The sequence below is a fragment of the Gallus gallus genome, unplaced genomic scaffold (genome assembly GCF_016699485.2).
Source record: "Gallus gallus isolate bGalGal1 unplaced genomic scaffold, bGalGal1.mat.broiler.GRCg7b scaffold_87, whole genome shotgun sequence".
Lineage (NCBI taxonomy): Eukaryota > Metazoa > Chordata > Aves > Galliformes > Phasianidae > Gallus > Gallus gallus.
This window is the reverse complement of record NW_024096039.1, coordinates 10,513-33,590: the sequence shown is the minus strand read 5'-3', so window position 1 is coordinate 33,590 and position 23,078 is coordinate 10,513. Positions and strand designations below refer to the sequence as shown.

Sequence of the window (23,078 nt, the reverse complement as noted above, 5' to 3'; positions counted from 1 at the left end):
GCAGGAAGTCTTTATTAGCAATTCCAGAAAGCACGGAGGATATTTCCAGCGTAACAGCTTCGAAGATGACACAATTCAGACTCCACGCTAGTTCCACTGATACTGCACACTCAGCGGTAACACACAAGATGATAAACACAGACAGACCCCCGTGTTGCTCCAGGTCCCTATGCTCTCCGAGACGGATACTAAAGATTTCCAGTCTTCTATTCCAGGCTCGCTTCTACTCCATATGATTCTTTGAGCATCGTGACGGTCAATCCAGCAGCCTTCAAATTCATCCAGGCGTCTTCCTAAATCACCGTCTATAAAAGCTTTCTTCATTCACAAATGCTCAATAGCAGAATACCAGGTATAAGCCCTGCGTTCATACCAAAATCGTAACGTAGACACATTCACTCAACAGGCATTTTTATTACAACGTAAGATGCAATGAGAAATCTCCTAACTCGCACAGCCAGGATAACAATGGTTACATATTTTAAAACATAACATACAAACATTAATTACATTGAAAGAAAGATGGGTGGAATTCCAAGACATTATTAACACATTGCCCCACCCTACTGTCATGGTCCTAAAGAAGCAGCGCGGTTCTCTGGTCAGCGTTGGATGAAGGTGATCAGCATACCTCGCTGAGAGCTTCCAACTTCAGAAGGTCAGGCTTGCATTGTGTCGCAACGGCAACTTCGCTTCCTTATGCTCAGCAATGGCAGCTCTGCCTCCTTATGTTCACGGGACTGCATATTCAATTACAAAGAGCAACTCCGCTGACCTTCAATGAACCTTCCATTGTGTCGTCAGCTCTGTGTCCTTATCTTCCTTGTACTCACGGACCTCACGTTCCACCACTTTCTGTGTTCTTTCCCAACTTGGCACATACTATGAGGTCCAGATTTATACTTTCCTTGATACAATCCACCCTTTTCTATATGTTATGCAAAGGCTTTTGCTTTCAGTGCCCAACTGTCAAGTAATGTGTTCCAGAACTATTTCCCCGTTTCTACCTGACATTTCACACGGTACCTCTTCTAGGTGGAGCGCTCATCTAGCATTGTTCAATAGCAACAGAAAGAACACCTCGCACCTATACAGGTTATCACAATGAGGATCATCATTACAACTACAGCTGGTCACTTTAGCCACAGAAAGTTAGGCAGCCAATTACAAAGCTTATTCCACATATCCATGATTCAGCAGAAGGGTCATGTAAGGAGAGTTGGTGTAGCTCTTAAACGCCTCTCCAAATCACCTATAAATCACTCTCTACGTGTACATTTCAGTCCATGTAAGCGCAGTGACTTTGGTTAATAATCATAGAGACCCCTCATGCCTTTGCGTTAAGAATGTCGAGGGCCATTCTATTCTGCAAGACTGATTTACTACAGCGTGAGATCTCTGTCTGAAGACCCTGGATGGCTTCTAAACTTAGGTTCTCAATTCTTTCCGTAGTGACTGATACATTCACAACTGCTTGTTCCAGTTCAGTGACTCCGACAGCTGAAAGTACCCATCAAACAAAACTATGGAATCCCATAGTCCTTTCAACTAGTGGAGTATTCCCTCTCTTAGAGTATAGCTGCACAGCTCTTAAAAATCCTCATGCTGACTCTATGCGAGTGTAGATAGTTGTGTGAGGCATCAGATAACCTGCTGTGCATGTCCCAGTCCAATTCAATGGGAGAATTTCACATGCGTATCTATTTCCACACATCCACCAATACCCAAAGGGGAGCTGACAGCGTTTTTGCCTATGCTTCATTGATGCAGTCCCCATGCCCACTACAGCTAATATATCTTTATCTCCAGACTGCACTGTATTGTTAGTGCCCTTAGGATCACGGTACCTGCCTTGCTGCCATCGAGCGGTCTCATTATATCTCATAAGCATCCCAAAATTGCCATATTCCCAACAACACCCTACACCTGCCAGGTTCCTGCACCCAAAGTTTATATGGTTTGCACTGTTGTCATTCCTGCCTATAAAAATGGTTCAGGTATTAGTAATAATGACAAAAATCAACTCAATGACCTTACTCTGATTTTCATCCACGCATTTACAATTTCCACCATTTTCCACCTGATTTGTTACATAATTCAGTATTGTCCAATTTAGTGCAACTGCTGCATAAATTGACACACTTCCTACACTTCTTGGGAGACTCATACAAACCCAATAGTCTGAAACACTAAAACCTTCCTTCAGCAAGATTTTTAATTAGCTTTACATACCTATTTTCCAGCCAAGCTAAAGCAACAGTTAAAACTATAGAAGACAGAAAAATATTAAGACATTTTCTTAATGTAAGTTTCAGAGCTCTCTTGGGGGTACAGGTCCGCTGAAGTTTTGAGGCCTTCTTTGCCCTGCAGCGACACGTCTGTGAAAGCAGCTCCTAAATTCAGATTGCCATGTGGGCGTTGACAAATAGTCAAAATGGTCCTTCCCGCTTCGACTAGGACAGTGGATCTGAAAGAAATGTAATATACACATAACAGCCTGGAAAAAGATCATGTAACAATCCATCAAGGCCTCAGACACGACTCCCTAAACAGCTACTTCTATTCCCCAGATCTGCCTCTGCAGGCTTATCAAACATTCAGTTAGTATTGAATGTGTGAAATTCACAAAAAGAAAAAAGAAAAACTCTGCATGATGGCAAGAAATGCTGTTCAGCCATGAAGGAAAAAACCAATCCAAAGTTTGATGTCATCAAACCAAGGCACTGACAACCCATCACTACTTCAGAGCCCTAACCAATTTAGGTGTGAGGACAAATGTGATGAGTGTGGGAAAAGCTGGACTTGGACTACTGTTGCCTTCTGCAACTGCAATGTTAACCTCCTGCGTTAGCCCTAGTGAGCACTGACCAATTACCTGATCAGGGCCAAATGACTGCAGACGTACACCAATATGATGAGCAGTAAAATGGCGTCTATTCACTACTAAGCACAGCTTATATACCTTTACTTAAGCTATCGTGCCCTGTCCTGATTCGTCCATACTGGATCTAACCCCTTACCACAATTCCTTATTTGGCTCCTATTGTCTCCTCATTCCTTTGCCTTCTTATCTTGTTTACTACATTAACAAGGACAGTCTGTCTGAGCACAACAGCACCCTTTCACTATGCTTAGGGAGCGGCCTATCCCATACAGCACATATACCCACAAAGCACCTACTACAACAGACTACATTGGGGAATATTTGGAATTTGGGCCAAAGGGCACACAGAGTAATCATTTATCCTTTTCCAAGCATCAGTGCACAACCAATGCACAGGAAGATGCATAAGCCCCATCGAATCTTGTAGTGGAGTCTCCAGTCCAACAAGAAAAGAAGAAACATTGGCATGTGGTACTGAACAACATGGGTTAGGATGAAATAAATGTAATTCCGGACACCCCAAGTCATACAGGACACTCACACGATAGCTGGAGTGGAGCCTACATCTTCATTTTCCATCACACACGGTCAAAGAACATCAGTTTACATTTCACTCAGTGTATCTCCAGAGAGGCATTGACAGGCAACATGAAACACAAGAAAACAGAGAAGAGTAACACTGTATAACAAGAAGACACGTTACTGAACCTAAAAAGAATGAAGACCACCATGTTGGCAGGGAGCAACAGAAGGCTCTGACATCCAGCAGTACTGGAGAGCCCTAAGCCAGCTGCTGCGGGGACAGATGGGGTGAGTGATGGTCAAGCTGGAGTTGGACTCCATCAGGGAACATTCGGACCTGGTGAGCCGTGGGAGACGGCAAAGCGCCAGGAGGCAAGGAGAGAGAAGGAACGTGCTGCCGATGGATGCGAGAGGCAGTGCCAGCAGGGCGTCCCCCGCTTCAAGGGGCACTTCTCCTGTCTCACCCACGGCAGCCTCTCTCCTCATTTCTTTTGGTTGAATTCTGAAGGCTTTGATCCGTTGGCACACCACATCTGCCTGGCCAGAGCGAGACACGGAGGCCAAGGGGAGCTCCTGCTTGGAAATAGAGAGTGGGAAAGGTGGTGTCAAGCAAGAGGAACACCCTTGGAAAGCCCAGTGAGCACAAGTGACAACCAACAAGTCCATAGGACCTCTGCAAGCATGGGAATGACCTCAGGGGACACCAGAGCTTGCCAGACAGAGGAAGGAATAGATATTGGCATCCATCTACGGGTGTGGGTTCTTGCTGTGTCCACCAAGAGCCTCAGTAGAGTCCTTGCACTGCTCAGCAGGGTCACAACTCTCCAGTGCCACCTGATGGACACAAGAAAAGGTAAGTAGAGATTACCTTCTAGTGAGGATGCAGGAATCACTCACCCCTTTCCAAGGATCAGGGCACATCCCACACTGCAATCAAGGAGGTCAGGAAAGCATCACCATGTGGTGGATAAGTCTCCAATACTAGAAGGAAAGAAGAAACCTTCATATTAGGTACTGAACCACATAGGTTACACAGAAAAACAGATGACATGCTAGAAACCCCAAGCCATACAAAACACTTACCGCAAGTCTGTTTTGGAGCCTACCTCTTTGTCTTCCATCTCACTTGAGCAAACCTTACTAGACTACATTCGGGTTACTGCAGACACGAGAGGGATCAGTTGGTAGCCTGGGGGGGGGAAAAAAAAAAAAAAACACCACACAAAATGGAAGGAAGAGAAATATTGCATAACATGAAAAAATGATACTGAACCTGGATGTAAGAGAACAAACCCATGTTCTCTGTGATCAGCAGAAGGCACAGAGACCCCATCAGAACGGGGGACCCCTATGATGGGCAAAGGAAGAACACCCGGTGACTGCAAGGTGAGCACAAGCGACAACCAACACCAAGCCCATTGAACCTCCGCAAGCATGGGAACGACCTCAGGGGTCAGCAGAGCTTGCCAGACAGAGGAAGGAGCGGATCTTGGCATCCATCTGTGCGTGTGGGTTCCTGCTGTGTCCACCAAGAGCCTCAGTAGAGCCCTTGCAGCGTGCAGGAGTGTCACAACTCCCCACTGCCACCTGATGGAAACAAGACAAGGTAAGTAGAGATCACCTTCTGATAATGAAATACAGCTCTCTTACCCCTTTCCAAGGATCAGGGCACGTCCAACGCCGCAACCTGGGGAGGTCAGGAATGACAACGGCACCTGGTGGTGGAGTCTCCAGTCCTGGAAAGAAAGAAGAAACCTGCACGTTTGGTGCTGAACAACACGGGTTAGTTAGAAAGAGTGGGCATTCTAGGAACCCTGAGTCATGCACAGCACCCACCAGCGGCCTGTTTTGAAGCCTAGCTCTTCCTTTGGCATCACACTTGGTCAATGCAGAGCCGCCTGCGTTTGGGTCACTGAAACTCCACCAAGGCGCCAACGGGCAACATGGAAGACAAGAAGAGAGAGAAGAGAAACGCTCCATAACCAGTAGCAAATGCTCTGGAACCCAAAAGACAAAGAACAGAGCCATGCTGACTGGGAGCGACAGAAGGCATGGACAGCCAGCAGTGCTGGGGAGCTCTAAGCCAGCTGGTGCGGGGACAAGACGGGGTGAGTGTTGGTCAAGCTGGAGTTGGACTCCATCAGGGAACATTTGGACTTGGTGAGCCCTGGGAGACGGTAAAGCGCCGGGCAGCAAGGAGAGAGAAGGAACGTGCTGCCGGTGGATGCGAGAGGCAGTGCCAGCAGGGCGTCCCCCACTCCAAGGGGCACTTCTCCTGTCTCACCCAGGGGAGCCTCTCTCCTCAGTTGTTCTTCTGCTCAGGATCTGCACTCTGCGTACCGTTGGCACACCACATCTGCCTGGCCAGAGCGAGACACGGAGGCCAAGGGGAGCTCCTGCTTGGAAATAGAGAGTGGGAAAGGTGGTGTCAAGTAAGGAGAACACCCTTGGAAAGCCCAGTGAGCACGAGTAGAAACTGACACCAATTCCATTGAATGGCCAGAAGAGCAAAAACGCTCTCTGGGAGCAATAGACCTTGCCAGACAAGATCAAGTGTTGATGTTGGTGTTCAGCCTTGGCTGTGGCTTCCTGCTGTGTCCACCAAGGCCCTCAGTGGAGCCCTCACATCGCTTGAAAGGAGTCCTGGTGTCCAGAACCTTCTGCTCAACACTGAACCAAAACCAAACAGATCAGCATCAAGCAAAGAAACAACAACAACAACTACTCAGCCCTTCCCAAGCCTCAGCACTCACCCAGCCAAACAGCCAGAGCAACCTCCAGGCACAGACCCTTCCCCTTCAGCTGCCAGCCTTTAAATGAGCTCAGGTGGGCTCTGGCTCCACCCAGTCCCACTCCACAGGGGAACTGCTTCCACCTGTGCTCCCTGGGCTGTCCACACCTTAACCAGGTGCTCCGTCACTGCCTCAGGCTCACACCTGAGGGTTTAGAATCAGAAACATGAACAGAATTAGAAACAGAAAGTGTATTGGAAAAAGAATTAGAATTGGAAAAAAAATAGGTAATGAACTATGAAGTGCAGAAGAAATAGAACTAGTTAAAGAATTGGCAAAAGAATTGGAAAAGTATTTAGAAATGTAAAAAGAATTAGAAAGAGAAAAGGACATAGAAGGAGAAAAAGAATTAGGGAAGTATTTAGAATAAGAAAGAGACAAAGAAAAAAATACGAAAAAGAAATAGAAAACAGACAAGTAAAAGAATAAGAAATAAAAAAAAGGGGTTGGGAAAAGGAGAAAAATTTAAAAAAATAGAATATAATAGGAAACAGAATGGGAGTCAGAAAAGAAAAGGGGAAAAAATGAAAAAAGAAAAAGAATGAGAAAAAAAAACAGAAATAGAAAATAATATTAAGGAAAGGAAAAAAATCAGAAAATAAAAAGTTAAAATTATTCATAAACCAAACAGAAATTGGGGGGTGAGGGGGCGAGGCTTCCCCGGGGAGGAGGGCAAGGCCAATGTGCTTTAATTTTGTTATCATTAAATTTGCTGGGCAGTTACATTTTGGTATGTGAATATAAAAAAACCAAACAAACAAAAAAAAAAAAAAAAAAAAACACACACACACACACATCACAAAAGCATGAAGTGGTACAGAACCTGAAAAAAAAAAAAAAAAGAACAAATTGAAGTTCTCTGGGATCAACAGAAGGCACGGAGATCCCATCAGAACGGGGGACCCCTATGATGGGCAAAGGAAGAACACCCGGTGACTGCAAGGTGAGCACAAGCGACAACCAACACCAAGCCCGTAGGAACTCTGCAAGCATGGAAACGACCTCAGGGGTCAGCAGAGCTTGCCCGACAGAGGAAGGAGTGCATCTTGGCATCCAACCATGTCTCTCTGTTCTTGTTTTATCCACCTAGATCCTCAGAAGACTTTTTGCGCTGAACAGAAGGCCACAGTTCTCCACTGTCACCTGTTGAACACAAACTACATTCTGGTAATGATGAAGAAATCACTTAGCCCTTTCCAAGGGTCCAGGCACTTTCAATGCTGTCACCCAGGGAGGTCAGGAAGTGCAAGAGCATCTGGTGCTGGTGTCCCCAATCCTAGAAGGAAAAAAGTATCCTTCACACACGGTAATGAACAGAATGGGGTAGGGAGGAGTAGTGGGCATCCCAGAAAAACCCAAATGAAACACAGCCCTCACCAAAAGTCTGCTTAGGAGCCTACCGCTTCCTTTCCCACCACACTTGGCCAAACCTTACTAGATTGCATTTGGGTCATCGTAGATCCAACCAGGTGTACATTTCCATCCTGTAAAACAAAAGGAAGAAAAACATAACACAAAAGCATGAAATGGTACAGAACCTGAAAATAAAAGAACAAATTGAAGTTCTCTGGGATCAACAGAAGGCACGGAGATCCCATCAGAACGGGGGACCCCTATGATGGGCAAAGGAAGAACACCCGGTGACTGCAAGGTGAGCACAAGCGACAACCAACACCAAGCCCGTAGGACCCCTGCAAGCATGGGAAAAACCTCAGGGGTCAGCAGAGCTTGCCAGACAGAGGAAGGAGTGCATCTTGGCATCCATCTCTGGCTGTGGGTTCCTGCGGCGTCCACCAAATGCCTCCATAGAGTCCTTGCAGCGCCCCGGACAACTGCACTTCTCCACTGCAACCTGCTCCACACAGCACAAGACAAGTAGAGATTACCTTCTAGTCAGGATGAAGGAATCACTTACCCCTTATCCATGCTGAGGTCACATCCAACTCTGCAAACTGGGGAGAGAAGAACAGGCAACGCCATCTGATGGTAGAGTCTCCTATCCTAGAATCAAAGTTAAAACCCTTAATAGTAGTACTGAAAAACATGGGTTAGGGAGGAACGCAAGTCATTCTAAGAACCCCGAGTCACGCACAGCGCTCACCAGTGGCCTATTCTGGTGTCTACCTCTTCTCTTGGCATCACGCTTGGTCAACGCAGAGCCGCCTGCGTTTGGGTCACTGAAACTCCACCGAGGTGCCAACGGGCAACATGGAAGACAAGAAGAGAGAGAAGAGAAACACTCCATAACCTGTAGCTAACGCTCTGGAACCCAAAAGACAAAGAACAGAGCCATGCTGACTGGGAGTGACAGAAGGCACGGACAGACAGCAATGATGGGGAGCTCTAAGCCAGCTGGTGCAGGGACAAGACGGGGTGAGTGATGGTCAAGCTGGAGTTGGACTCCATCAGGGAACATTCGGACCTGGTGAGCCGTGGGAGACGGCAAAGCGCCAGGAGGCAAGGAGAGAGAAGGAACGTGCTGCCGATGGATGCGAGAGGCAGTGCCAGCAGGGCGTCCCCCGCTTCAAGGGGCACTTCTCCTGTCTCACCCACGGCAGCCTCTCTCCTCATTTCTTTTGGTTGAATTCTGAAGGCTTTGATCCGTTGGCACACCACATCTGCCTGGCCAGAGCGAGACACGGAGGCCAAGGGGAGCTCCTGCTTGGAAATAGAGAGTGGGAAAGGTGGTGTCAAGCAAGAGGAACACCCTTGGAAAGCCCAGTGAGCACAAGTGACAACCAACAAGTCCATAGGACCTCTGCAAGCATGGGAATGACCTCAGGGGACACCAGAGCTTGCCAGACAGAGGAAGGAATAGATATTGGCATCCATCTACGGGTGTGGGTTCTTGCTGTGTCCACCAAGAGCCTCAGTAGAGTCCTTGCACTGCTCAGCAGGGTCACAACTCTCCAGTGCCACCTGATGGACACAAGAAAAGGTAAGTAGAGATTACCTTCTAGTGAGGATGCAGGAATCACTCACCCCTTTCCAAGGATCAGGGCACATCCCACACTGCAATCAAGGAGGTCAGGAAAGCATCACCATGTGGTGGATAAGTCTCCAATACTAGAAGGAAAGAAGAAACCTTCATATTAGGTACTGAACCACATAGGTTACACAGAAAAACAGATGACATGCTAGAAACCCCAAGCCATACAAAACACTTACCGCAAGTCTGTTTTGGAGCCTACCTCTTTGTCTTCCATCTCACTTGAGCAAACCTTACTAGACTACATTCGGGTTACTGCAGACACGAGAGGGATCAGTTGGTAGCCTGGGGGGGGGAAAAAAAAAAAAAAAACACCACACAAAATGGAAGGAAGAGAAATATTGCATAACATGAAAAAATGATACTGAACCTGGATGTAAGAGAACAAACCCATGTTCTCTGTGATCAGCAGAAGGCACAGAGACCCCATCAGAACGGGGGACCCCTATGATGGGCAAAGGAAGAACACCCGGTGACTGCAAGGTGAGCACAAGCGACAACCAACACCAAGCCCATTGAACCTCCGCAAGCATGGGAACGACCTCAGGGGTCAGCAGAGCTTGCCAGACAGAGGAAGGAGCGGATCTTGGCATCCATCTGTGCGTGTGGGTTCCTGCTGTGTCCACCAAGAGCCTCAGTAGAGCCCTTGCAGCGTGCAGGAGTGTCACAACTCCCCACTGCCACCTGATGGAAACAAGACAAGGTAAGTAGAGATCACCTTCTGATAATGAAATACAGCTCTCTTACCCCTTTCCAAGGATCAGGGCACGTCCAACGCCGCAACCTGGGGAGGTCAGGAATGACAACGGCACCTGGTGGTGGAGTCTCCAGTCCTGGAAAGAAAGAAGAAACCTGCACGTTTGGTGCTGAACAACACGGGTTAGTTAGAAAGAGTGGGCATTCTAGGAACCCTGAGTCATGCACAGCACCCACCAGCGGCCTGTTTTGAAGCCTAGCTCTTCCTTTGGCATCACACTTGGTCAATGCAGAGCCGCCTGCGTTTGGGTCACTGAAACTCCACCAAGGCGCCAACGGGCAACATGGAAGACAAGAAGAGAGAGAAGAGAAACGCTCCATAACCAGTAGCAAATGCTCTGGAACCCAAAAGACAAAGAACAGAGCCATGCTGACTGGGAGCGACAGAAGGCATGGACAGCCAGCAGTGCTGGGGAGCTCTAAGCCAGCTGGTGCGGGGGACAAGACGGGGTGAGTGTTGGTCAAGCTGGAGTTGGACTCCATCAGGGAACATTTGGACTTGGTGAGCCCTGGGAGACGGTAAAGCGCCGGGCAGCAAGGAGAGAGAAGGAACGTGCTGCCGGTGGATGCGAGAGGCAGTGCCAGCAGGGCGTCCCCCACTCCAAGGGGCACTTCTCCTGTCTCACCCAGGGGAGCCTCTCTCCTCAGTTGTTCTTCTGCTCAGGATCTGCACTCTGCGTACCGTTGGCACACCACATCTGCCTGGCCAGAGCGAGACACGGAGGCCAAGGGGAGCTCCTGCTTGGAAATAGAGAGTGGGAAAGGTGGTGTCAAGTAAGGAGAACACCCTTGGAAAGCCCAGTGAGCACGAGTAGAAACTGACACCAATTCCATTGAATGGCCAGAAGAGCAAAAACGCTCTCTGGGAGCAATAGACCTTGCCAGACAAGATCAAGTGTTGATGTTGGTGTTCAGCCTTGGCTGTGGCTTCCTGCTGTGTCCACCAAGGCCCTCAGTGGAGCCCTCACATCGCTTGAAAGGAGTCCTGGTGTCCAGAACCTTCTGCTCAACACTGAACCAAAACCAAACAGATCAGCATCAAGCAAAGAAACAACAACAACAACTACTCAGCCCTTCCCAAGCCTCAGCACTCACCCAGCCAAACAGCCAGAGCAACCTCCAGGCACAGACCCTTCCCCTTCAGCTGCCAGCCTTTAAATGAGCTCAGGTGGGCTCTGGCTCCACCCAGTCCCACTCCACAGGGGAACTGCTTCCACCTGTGCTCCCTGGGCTGTCCACACCTTAACCAGGTGCTCCGTCACTGCCTCAGGCTCACACCTGAGGGTTTAGAATCAGAAACATGAACAGAATTAGAAACAGAAAGTGTATTGGAAAAAGAATTAGAATTGGAAAAAAAATAGGTAATGAACTATGAAGTGCAGAAGAAATAGAACTAGTTAAAGAATTGGCAAAAGAATTGGAAAAGTATTTAGAAATGTAAAAAGAATTAGAAAGAGAAAAGGACATAGAAGGAGAAAAAGAATTAGGGAAGTATTTAGAATAAGAAAGAGACAAAGAAAAAATACGAAAAAGAAATAGAAAACAGACAAGTAAAAGAATAAGAAATAAAAAAAGGGGTTGGGAAAAGGAGAAAAAATTTAAAAAAATAGAATATAATAGGAAACAGAATGGGAGTCAGAAAAGAAAAGGGGAAAAAATGAAAAAAGAAAAAGAATGAGAAAAAAAAACAGAAATAGAAAATAATATTAAGGAAAGGAAAAAAAATCAGAAAATAAAAAGTTAAAATTATTCATAAACCAAACAGAAATTGGGGGGTGAGGGGGCGAGGCTTCCCCGGGGAGGAGGGCAAGGCCAATGTGCTTTAATTTTGTTATCATTAAATTTGCTGGGCAGTTACATTTTGGTATGTGAATATAAAAAAACCAAACAAACAAAAAAAAAAAAAAAAAAAAAAACACACACACACACACATCACAAAAGCATGAAGTGGTACAGAACCTGAAAAAAAAAAAAAAAAGAACAAATTGAAGTTCTCTGGGATCAACAGAAGGCACGGAGATCCCATCAGAACGGGGGACCCCTATGATGGGCAAAGGAAGAACACCCGGTGACTGCAAGGTGAGCACAAGCGACAACCAACACCAAGCCCGTAGGAACTCTGCAAGCATGGAAACGACCTCAGGGGTCAGCAGAGCTTGCCCGACAGAGGAAGGAGTGCATCTTGGCATCCAACCATGTCTCTCTGTTCTTGTTTTATCCACCTAGATCCTCAGAAGACTTTTTGCGCTGAACAGAAGGCCACAGTTCTCCACTGTCACCTGTTGAACACAACTACATTCTGGTAATGATGAAGAAATCACTTAGCCCTTTCCAAGGGTCCAGGCACTTTCAATGCTGTCACCCAGGGAGGTCAGGAAGTGCAAGAGCATCTGGTGCTGGTGTCCCCAATCCTAGAAGGAAAAAAGTATCCTTCACACACGGTAATGAACAGAATGGGGTAGGGAGGAGTAGTGGGCATCCCAGAAAAACCCAAATGAAACACAGCCCTCACCAAAAGTCTGCTTAGGAGCCTACCGCTTCCTTTCCCACCACACTTGGCCAAACCTTACTAGATTGCATTTGGGTCATCGTAGATCCAACCAGGTGTACATTTCCATCCTGTAAAACAAAAGGAAGAAAAACATAACACAAAAGCATGAAATGGTACAGAACCTGAAAATAAAAGAACAAATTGAAGTTCTCTGGGATCAACAGAAGGCACGGAGATCCCATCAGAACGGGGGACCCCTATGATGGGCAAAGGAAGAAACACCCGGTGACTGCAAGGTGAGCACAAGCGACAACCAACACCAAGCCCGTAGGACCCCTGCAAGCATGGGAAAAACCTCAGGGGTCAGCAGAGCTTGCCAGACAGAGGAAGGAGTGCATCTTGGCATCCATCTCTGGCTGTGGGTTTCCTGCGGCGTCCACCAAATGCCTCCATAGAGTCCTTGCAGCGCCCCGGACAACTGCACTTCTCCACTGCAACCTGCTCCACACAGCACAAGACAAGTAGAGATTACCTTCTAGTCAGGATGAAGGAATCACTTACCCCTTATCCATGCTGAGGTCACATCCAACTCTGCAAACTGGGGAGAGAAGAACAGGCAACGCCATCTGATGGTAGAGTCTCCTATCCTAGAATCAAAGTTAAAACCCTTAATAGTAGTACTGAAAAACATGGGTTAGGGAGGAACGCAAGTCATTCTAAGAACCCCGAGTCACGCACAGCGCTCACCAGTGGCCTATTCTGGTGTCTACCTCTTCTCTTGGCATCACGCTTGGTCAACGCAGAGCCGCCTGCGTTTGGGTCACTGAAACTCCACCGAGGTGCCAACGGGCAACATGGAAGACAAGAAGAGAGAGAAGAGAAACACTCCATAACCTGTAGCTAACGCTCTGGAACCCAAAAGACAAAGAACAGAGCCATGCTGACTGGGAGTGACAGAAGGCACGGACAGACAGCAATGATGGGGAGCTCTAAGCCAGCTGGTGCAGGGACAAGACGGGGTGAGTGATGGTCAAGCTGGAGTTGGACTCCATCAGGGAACATTCGGACTTGGTGAGCCGTGGGAGACGGCAAAGCGCCAGGAGGCAAGGAGAGAGAAGGAACGTGCTGCCGATGGATGCGAGAGGCAGTGCCAGCAGGGCGTCCCCCGCTTCAAGGGGCACTTCTCCTGTCTCACCCACGGCAGCCTCTCTCCTCATTTCTTTTGGTTGAATTCTGAAGGCTTTGATCCGTTGGCACACCACATCTGCCTGGCCAGAGCGAGACACGGAGGCCAAGGGGAGCTCCTGCTTGGAAATAGAGAGTGGGAAAGGTGGTGTCAAGCAAGAGGAACACCCTTGGAAAGCCCAGTGAGCACAAGTGACAACCAACAAGTCCATAGGACCTCTGCAAGCATGGGAATGACCTCAGGGGACACCAGAGCTTGCCAGACAGAGGAAGGAATAGATATTGGCATCCATCTACGGGTGTGGGTTCTTGCTGTGTCCACCAAGAGCCTCAGTAGAGTCCTTGCACTGCTCAGCAGGGTCACAACTCTCCAGTGCCACCTGATGGACACAAGAAAAGGTAAGTAGAGATTACCTTCTAGTGAGGATGCAGGAATCACTCACCCCTTTCCAAGGATCAGGGCACATCCCACACTGCAATCAAGGAGGTCAGGAAAGCATCACCATGTGGTGGATAAGTCTCCAATACTAGAAGGAAAGAAGAAACCTTCATATTAGGTACTGAACCACATAGGTTACACAGAAAAACAGATGACATGCTAGAAACCCCCAAGCCATACAAAACACTTACCGCAAGTCTGTTTTGGAGCCTACCTCTTTGTCTTCCATCTCACTTGAGCAAACCTTACTAGACTACATTCGGGTTACTGCAGACACGAGAGGGATCAGTTGGTAGCCTGGGGGGGGGAAAAAAAAAAAAAAAAAAACACCACACAAAATGGAAGGAAGAGAAATATTGCATAACATGAAAAAATGATACTGAACCTGGATGTAAGAGAACAAACCCATGTTCTCTGTGATCAGCAGAAGGCACAGAGACCCATCAGAACGGGGGACCCCTATGATGGGCAAAGGAAGAACACCCGGTGACTGCAAGGTGAGCACAAGCGACAACCAACACCAAGCCCATTGAACCTCCGCAAGCATGGGAACGACCTCAGGGGTCAGCAGAGCTTGCCAGACAGAGGAAGGAGCGGATCTTGGCATCCATCTGTGCGTGTGGGTTCCTGCTGTGTCCACCAAGAGCCTCAGTAGAGCCCTTGCAGCGTGCAGGAGTGTCACAACTCCCCACTGCCACCTGATGGAAACAAGACAAGGTAAGTAGAGATCACCTTCTGATAATGAAATACAGCTCTCTTACCCCTTTCCAAGGATCAGGGCACGTCCAACGCCGCAACCTGGGGAGGTCAGGAATGACAACGGCACCTGGTGGTGGAGTCTCCAGTCCTGGAAAGAAAGAAGAAACCTGCACGTTTGGTGCTGAACAACACGGGTTAGTTAGAAAGAGTGGGCATTCTAGGAACCCTGAGTCATGCACAGCACCCACCAGCGGCCTGTTTTGAAGCCTAGCTCTTCCTTTGGCATCACACTTGGTCAATGCAGAGCCGCCTGCGTTTGGGTCACTGAAACTCCACCAAGGCGCCAACGGGCAACATGGAAGACAAGAAGAGAGAGAAGAGAAACGCTCCATAACCAGTAGCAAATGCTCTGGAACCCAAAAGACAAAGAACAGAGCCATGCTGACTGGGAGCGACAGAAGGCACGGACAGCCAGCAGTGCTGGGGAGCTCTAAGCCAGCTGGTGCGGGGACAAGACGGGGTGAGTGTTGGTCAAACTGGAGTTGGACTCCATCAGGGAACATTTGGACTTGGTGAGCCCTGGGAGACGGTAAAGCGCCGGGCAGCAAGGAGAGAGAAGGAACGTGCTGCCGGTGGATGCGAGAGGCAGTGCCAGCAGGGCGTCCCCCACTCCAAGGGGCACTTCTCCTGTCTCACCCAGGGGAGCCTCTCTCCTCAGTTGTTCTTCTGCTCAGGATCTGCACTCTGCGTACCGTTGGCACACCACATCTGCCTGGCCAGAGCGAGACACGGAGGCCAAGGGGAGCTCCTGCTTGGAAATAGAGAGTGGGAAAGGTGGTGTCAAGTAGGAGAACACCCTTGGAAAGCCCAGTGAGCACGAGTAGAAACTGACACCAATTCCATTGAATGGCCAGAAGAGCAAAAACGCTCTCTGGGAGCAATAGACCTTGCCAGACAAGATCAAGTGTTGATGTTGGTGTTCAGCCTTGGCTGTGGCTTCCTGCTGTGTCCACCAAGGCCCTCAGTGGAGCCCTCACATCGCTTGAAAGGAGTCCTGGTGTCCAGAACCTTCTGCTCAACACTGAACCAAAACCAAACAGATCAGCATCAAGCAAAGAAACAACAACAACAACTACTCAGCCCTTCCCAAGCCTCAGCACTCACCCAGCCAAACAGCCAGAGCAACCTCCAGGCACAGACCCTTCCCCTTCAGCTGCCAGCCTTTAAATGAGCTCAGGTGGGCTCTGGCTCCACCCAGTCCCACTCCACAGGGGAACTGCTTCCACCTGTGCTCCCTGGGCTGTCCACACCTTAACCAGGTGCTCCGTCACTGCCTCAGGCTCACACCTGAGGGTTTAGAATCAGAAACATGAACAGAATTAGAAACAGAAAGTGTATTGGAAAAAGAATTAGAATTGGAAAAAAAATAGGTAATGAACTATGAAGTGCAGAAGAAATAGAACTAGTTAAAGAATTGGCAAAAGAATTGGAAAAGTATTTAGAAATGTAAAAAGAATTAGAAAGAGAAAAGGACATAGAAGGAGAAAAAGAATTAGGGAAGTATTTAGAATAAGAAAGAGGACAAAGAAAAAATACGAAAAAGAAATAGAAAACAGACAAGTAAAAGAATAAGAAATAAAAAAAGGGGTTGGGAAAAGGAGAAAAATTTAAAAAAATAGAATATAATAGGAAACAGAATGGGAGTCAGAAAAGAAAAGGGGAAAAAATGAAAAAAGAAAAAGAATGAGAAAAAAAAACAGAAATAGAAAATAATATTAAGGAAAGGAAAAAAATCAGAAAATAAAAAGTTAAAATTATTCATAAACCAAACAGAAATTGGGGGGTGAGGGGGCGAGGCTTCCCCGGGGAGGAGGGCAAGGCCAATGTGCTTTAATTTTGTTATCATTAAATTTGCTGGGCAGTTACATTTTGGTATGTGAATATAAAAAAAACCAAACAAACAAAAAAAAAAAAAAAAACACACACACACACACATCACAAAAGCATGAAGTGGTACAGAACCTGAAAAAAAAAAAAAAAAAGAACAAATTGAAGTTCTCTGGGATCAACAGAAGGCACGGAGATCCATCAGAACGGGGGACCCCTATGATGGGCAAAGGAAGAACACCCGGTGACTGCAAGGTGAGCACAAGCGACAACCAACCACCAAGCCCGTAGGAACTCTGCAAGCATGGAAACGACCTCAGGGGTCAGCAGAGCTTGCCCGACAGAGGAAGGAGTGCATCTTGGCATCCAACCATGTCTCTCTGTTCTTGTTTTATCCACCTAGATCCTCAGAAGACTTTTTTGCGCTGAACAGAAGGCCACAGTTCTCCACTGTCACCTGTTGAACACAAACTACATTCTGGTAATGATGAAGAAATCACTTAGCCCTTTCCAAGGGTCCAGGCACTTTCAATGCTGTCACCCAGGGAGGTCAGGAAGTGCAAGAGCATCTGGTGCTGGTGTCCCCAATCCTAGAAGGAAAAAAGTATCCTTCACACACGGTAATGAACAGAATGGGGTAGGGAGGAGTAGTGGGCATCCCAGAAAAACCCAAATGAAACACAGCCCTCACCAAAAGTCTGCTTAGGAGCCTACCGCTTCCTTTCCCACCACACTTGGCCAAACCTTACTAGATTGCATTTGGGTCATCGTAGATCCAACCAGGTGTACATTTTCCATCCTGTAAAACAAAAGGAAGAAAAACATAACACAAAAGCATGAAATGGTACAGAACCTGAAAATAAAAGAACAAATTGAAGTTCTCTGGGATCACAGAAGGCACGGAGATCCCATCAGAACGGGGGAACCCCTATGATGGGCAAAGGAAGAACACCCGGTGACTGCAAGGTGAGCACAAGCGACAACCAACACCAAGCCCGTAGGACCCCTGCAAGCATGGGAAAAACCTCAGGGGTCAGCAGAGCTTGCCAGACAGAGGAAGGAGTGCATCTTGGCATCCATCTCTGGCTGTGGGTTCCTGCGGCGTCCACCAAATGCCTCCATAGAGTCCTTGCAGCGCCCCGGACAACTGCACTTCTCCACTGCAACCTGCTCCACACAGCACAAGACAAGTAGAGATTACCTTCTAGTCAGGATGAAGGAATCACTTACCCCTTATCCATGCTGAGGTCACATCCAACTCTGCAAACTGGGGAGAGAAGAACAGGCAACGCCATCTGATGGTAGAGTCTCCTATCCTAGAATCAAAGTTAAAACCCTTAATAGTAGTACTGAAAAACATGGGTTAGGGAGGAACGCAAGTCATTCTAAGAACCCCGAGTCACGCACAGCGCTCACCAGTGGCCTATTCTGGTGTCTACCTCTTCTCTTGGCATCACGCTTGGTCAACGCAGAGCCGCCTGCGTTTGGGTCACTGAAACTCCACCGAGGTGCCAACGGGCAACATGGAAGACAAGAAGAGAGAGAAGAGAACACTCCATAACCTGTAGCTAACGCTCTGGAACCCAAAAGACAAAGAACAAGAGCCATGCTGACTGGGAGTGACAGAAGGCACGGACAGACAGCAATGATGGGGAGCTCTAAGCCAGCTGGTGCAGGGACAAGACGGGGTGAGTGATGGTCAAGCTGGAGTGGACTCCATCAGGGAACATTTGGACTTGGTGAGCGTGGGAGACGGCAAAGCGCCAGGAGGCAAGAGAGAGAAGGAACGTGCTGCCGATGGATGCGAGAGGCAGTGCCAGCAGGGCGTCCCCCGCTTCAAGGGGCACTTCTCCTGTCTCACCACCCACGGCAGCCTCTCTCCTCATTTCTTTTGGTTGAATTCTGAAGGCTTTGATCCGTTTGGCACACCACATCTGCCTGGCCAGAGCGAGACACGGAGGCCAAGGGGGAGCTCCTGCTTGGAAATAGAGAGTGGGAAAGGTGGTGTCAAGCAAGAGGAACACCCTTGGAAAGCCCAGTGAGCACAAGTGACAACCAACAAGTCCATAGGACCTCTGCAAGCATGGAATGACCTCAGGGGACACCAGAGCTTGCCAGACAGAGGAAGGAATAGATATTGGCATCCATCTACGGGTGTGGGTTCTTGCTGTGTCCACCAAGAGCCTCAGTAGAGTCCTTGCACTGCTCAGCAGGGTCACAACTCTCCAGTGCCACCTGATGGACACAAGAAAAGGTAAGTAGAGATTACCTTCTAGTGAGGATGCAGGAATCACTCACCCCTTTCCAAGGATCAGGGCACATCCCACACTGCAATCAAGGAGGTCAGGAAAGCATCACCATGTGGTGGATAAGTCTCCAATACTAGAAGGAAAGAAGAAACCTTCATATTAGGTACTGAACCACATAGGTTACACAGAAAAACAGATGACATGCTAGAAACCCCAAGCCATACAAAACACTTACCGCAAGTCTGTTTTGGAGCCTACCTCTTTGTCTTCCATCTCACTTGAGCAAACCTTACTAGACTACATTCGGGTTACTGCAGACACGAGAGGGATCAGTTGGTAGCCTGGGGGGGGGAAAAAAAAAAAAAAAACACCACACAAAATGGAAGGAAGAGAAATATTGCATAACATGAAAAAATGATACTTGAACCTGGATGTAAGAGAACAAACCCATGTTCTCTGTGATCAGCAGAAGGCACAGAGACCCCATCAGAACGGGGGACCCCTATGATGGGCAAAGGAAGAACACCCGGTGACTGCAAGGTGAGCACAAGCGACAACCAACACCAAGCCCATTGAACCTCCGCAAGCATGGGAACGACCTCAGGGGTCAGCAGAGCTTGCCAGACAGAGGAAGGAGCAGATCTTGGCATCCATCTGTGCGTGTGGGTTCCTGCTGTGTCCACCAAGAGCCTCAGTAGAGCCTTGCAGCGTGCAGGAGTGTCACAACTCCACCACTGCCACCTGATGGAAACAAGACAAGGTAAGTAGAGATCACCTTCTGATAATGAAATACAGCTCTCTTACCCCTTTCCAAGGATCAGGGCACGTCCAACGCCGCAACCTGGGGAGGTCAGGAATGACAACGGCAACCTGGTGGTGGAGTCTCCAGTCCTGGAAAGAAAAGAAGAAACCTGCACGTTTGGTGCTGAACAACACGGGTTAGTTAGAAAGAGTGGGCATTCTAGGAACCCTGAGTCATGCACAGCACCCACCAGCGGCCTGTTTTGAAGCCTAGCTCTTCCTTTGGCATCACACTTGGTCAATGCAGAGCCGCCTGCGTTTGGGTCACTGAAACTCCACCAAGGCGCCAACGGGCAACATGGAAGACAAGAAGAGAGAGAAGAGAAACGCTCCATAACCAGTAGCAAATGCTCTGGAACCCAAAAGACAAAGAACAGAGCCATGCTGACTGGGAGCGACAGAAGGCACGGACAGCCAGCAGTGCTGGGGAGCTCTAAGCCAGCTGGTGCGGGGACAAGACGGGGTGAGTGTTGGTCAAACTGGAGTTGGACTCCATCAGGGAACATTTGGACTTGGTGAGCCCTGGGAGAACGGTAAAGCGCCGGGCAGCAAGGAGAGAGAAGGAAACGTGCTGCCGGTGGATGCGAGAGGCAGTGCCAGCAGGGCGTCCCCCACTCCAAGGGGCACTTCTCCTGTCTCACCCAGGGGAGCCTCTCTCCTCAGTTGTTCTTCTGCTCAGGATCTGCACTCTGCGTACCGTTGGCACACCACATCTGCCTGGCCAGAGCGAGACACGGAGGCCAAGGGGAGCTCCTGCTTGGAAATAGAGAGTGGGAAAGGTGGTGTCAAGTAGGAGAACACCCTTGGAAAGCCCAGTGAGCACGAGTAGAAACTGACACCAATTCCATTGAATGGCCAGAAGAGCAAAAAACGCTCTCTGGGAGCAATAGACCTTGCCAGACAAGATCAAGTGTTGATGTTGGTGTTCAGCCTTGGCTGTGGCTTCCTGCTGTGTCCACCAAGGCCCTCAGTGGAGCCCTCACATCGCTTGAAAGGAGTCCTGGTGTCCAGAACCTTCTGCTCAACACTGAACCAAAACCAAACAGATCAGCATCAAGCAAAGAAACAACAACAACAACTACTCAGCCCTTCCCAAGCCTCAGCACTCACCCAGCCAAACAGCCAGAGCAACCTCCAGGCACAGACCCTTCCCCTTCAGCTGCCAGCCTTTAAATGAGCTCAGGTGGGCTCTGGCTCCACCCAGTCCCACTCCACAGGGGAACTGCTTCCACCTGTGCTCCCTGGGCTGTCCACACCTTAACCAGGTGCTCCGTCACTGCCTCAGGCTCACACCTGAGGGTTTGAATCAGAAACATGAACAGAATTAGAAACAGAAAGTGTATTGGAAAAAGAATTAGAATTGGAAAAAAAAATAGGTAATGAACTATGAAGTGCAGAAGAAATAGAACTAGTTAAAGAATTGGCAAAAGAATTGGAAAAGTATTTAGAAATGTAAAAAGAATTAGAAAGAGAAAAGGACATAGAAGGAGAAAAAGAATTAGGGAAGTATTTAGAATAAGAAAGAGACAAAGAAAAAATACGAAAAAGAAATAGAAAACAGACAAGTAAAAGAATAAGAAATAAAAAAAGGGGTTGGGAAAAGGAGAAAAATTTAAAAAATAGAATATAATAGGAAACAGAATGGGAGTCAGAAAAGAAAGGGGAAAAAATGAAAAAGAAAAAGAATGAGAAAAAAAAACAGAAATAGAAAATAATATTAAGGAAAGGAAAAAAATCAGAAAATAAAAAGTTAAAATTATTCATAAACCAAACAGAAATTGGGGGGTGAGGGGGCGAGGCTTCCCCGGGGAGGAGGGCAAGGCCAATGTGCTTTAATTTTGTTATCATTAAATTTGCTGGGCAGTTACATTTTGGTATGTGAATATAAAAAAACCAAACAAACAAAAAAAAAAAAAAAAAAAACACACACCACACACATCACAAAAGCATGAAGTGGTACAGAACCTGAAAAAAAAAAAAAAAGAACAAATTGAAGTTCTCTGGGATCAACAGAAGGCACGGAGATCCCATCAGAAAGGGGGACCCCTATGATGGGCAAAGGAAGAACACCGGTGACTGCAAGGTGAGCACAAGCGACAACCAACACCAAGCCCGTAGGAACTCTGCAAGCATGGAAACGACCTCAGGGGTCAGCAGAGCTTGCCCGACAGAGGAAGGAGTGCATCTTGGCATCCAACCATGTCTCTCTGTTCTGTTTTATCCACCTAGATCCTCAGAAGACTTTTTGCGCTGAACAGAAGGCCACAGTTCTCCACTGTCACCTGTTGAACACAAACTACATTCTGGTAATGATGAAGAAATCACTTAGCCCTTTCCAAGGGTCCAGGCACTTTCAATGCTGTCACCCAGGGAGGTCAGGAAGTGCAAGAGCATCTGGTGCTGGTGTCCCCATCCTAGAAGGAAAAAAGTATCCTTCACACACGTAAATGAACAGAATGGGTAGGGAGGAGTAGTGGGCATCCCAGAAAAACCCAAATGAAACACAGCCCTCACCAAAAGTCTGCTTAGGAGCCTACCGTTCCTTTCCCACACACTTGGCCAAACCTTACTAGATTGCATTTGGGTCATCGTAGATCCAACCAGGTGTACATTTCCATCCTGTAAAACAAAAGGAAGAAAAACATAACACAAAAGCATAAATGGTACAGAACCTGAAAATAAAAGAACAAATTGAAGTTCTCTGGGATCAACAGAAGGCACGGAGATCCCATCAGAACGGGGGACCCCTATGATGGCAAAGGAAGAACACCCGTGACTGCAAGGTGAGCACAAGCGACAACCAACACCAAGCCGTAGGACCCCTGCAAGCATGGGAAAAACCTCAGGGTCAGCAGAGCTTGCCAGACAGAGGAAGAGTGCATCTTGGCATCCATCTCTGGCTGTGGGTTCCTGCTGCGTCCACCAAATGCCTCCATAGAGTCCTTGCAGCGCCCCGGACAACTGCACTTCTCCACTGCAACCTGCTCCACACAGCACAAGACAAGTAGAGATTACCTTCTAGTCAGGATGAAGGAATCACTACCCCTTATCCATGCTGAGGTCACATCCAACTCTGCAACTGGGGAGAGAAGAACAGGCAACGCCATCTGATGGTAGAGTCTCCTATCCTAGAATCAAAGTTAAAACCCTTAATAGTAGTACTGAAAAACATGGGTTAGGGAGGAACGCAAGTCATTCTAAGAACCCCGAGTCACGCACAGCGCTCACCAGTGGCCTATTCTGGTGTCTACCTCTTCTCTTGGCATCACGCTTGGTCAACGCAGAGCCGCCTGCGTTTGGGTCACTGAAACTCCACCGAGGTGCCAACGGGCAACATGGAAGACAAGAAGAGAGAGAAGAGAAACACTCCATACCTGTAGCTAA

The 23,078-nt window shown here is 48.0% G+C and overlaps 1 protein-coding gene and 3 long non-coding RNA genes across 5 annotated transcripts; all 4 read right to left on the bottom strand.

Annotated features, from left to right (window-relative positions):
- Nucleotides 1–2,281: 2,281 nt before the first annotated feature.
- LOC121108928 lies at nucleotides 2,282–6,103 on the bottom strand. Its single transcript, XM_040657263.1, has 6 exons — nucleotides 6,094–6,103; nucleotides 5,691–6,015; nucleotides 5,243–5,318; nucleotides 5,057–5,142; nucleotides 3,426–4,993; nucleotides 2,282–2,467 (listed from the first exon to the last, which is right to left on the bottom strand). Exons 1-5 carry the CDS (start codon nucleotides 6,101–6,103, stop codon nucleotides 4,552–4,554), a joined length of 939 nt encoding a protein of 312 aa, XP_040513197.1. The 3' UTR covers nucleotides 2,282–2,467; nucleotides 3,426–4,551.
- A 1,772-nt stretch (nucleotides 6,104–7,875) lies between these two features.
- LOC121108929 lies at nucleotides 7,876–9,491 on the bottom strand. The gene is made up of 3 exons (XR_005843564.1): nucleotides 9,367–9,491; nucleotides 8,300–9,264; nucleotides 7,876–8,199 (listed from the first exon to the last, which is right to left on the bottom strand). It is a non-coding gene; the product is annotated as an uncharacterized LOC121108929 (long non-coding RNA).
- Nucleotides 9,492–14,506: 5,015 nt separating this feature from the next.
- On the bottom strand, nucleotides 14,507–16,244 carry LOC121108927. 2 transcript variants are annotated; one of them, XR_005843562.1, is made up of 6 exons: nucleotides 15,922–16,244; nucleotides 15,704–15,838; nucleotides 15,454–15,565; nucleotides 15,006–15,081; nucleotides 14,820–14,905; nucleotides 14,507–14,756 (listed from the first exon to the last, which is right to left on the bottom strand). It is a non-coding gene; the product is annotated as an uncharacterized LOC121108927 (long non-coding RNA). The 2 variants fall into 2 exon arrangements; XR_005843561.1 differs by having other exon boundaries at nucleotides 15,006–15,565.
- Nucleotides 16,245–19,763: 3,519 nt separating this feature from the next.
- LOC112533210 lies at nucleotides 19,764–20,990 on the bottom strand. Its single transcript, XR_005843565.1, has 5 exons — nucleotides 20,805–20,990; nucleotides 20,587–20,721; nucleotides 20,336–20,447; nucleotides 19,886–19,961; nucleotides 19,764–19,784 (listed from the first exon to the last, which is right to left on the bottom strand). It is a non-coding gene; the product is annotated as an uncharacterized LOC112533210 (long non-coding RNA).
- Nucleotides 20,991–23,078: the final 2,088 nt, after the last annotated feature.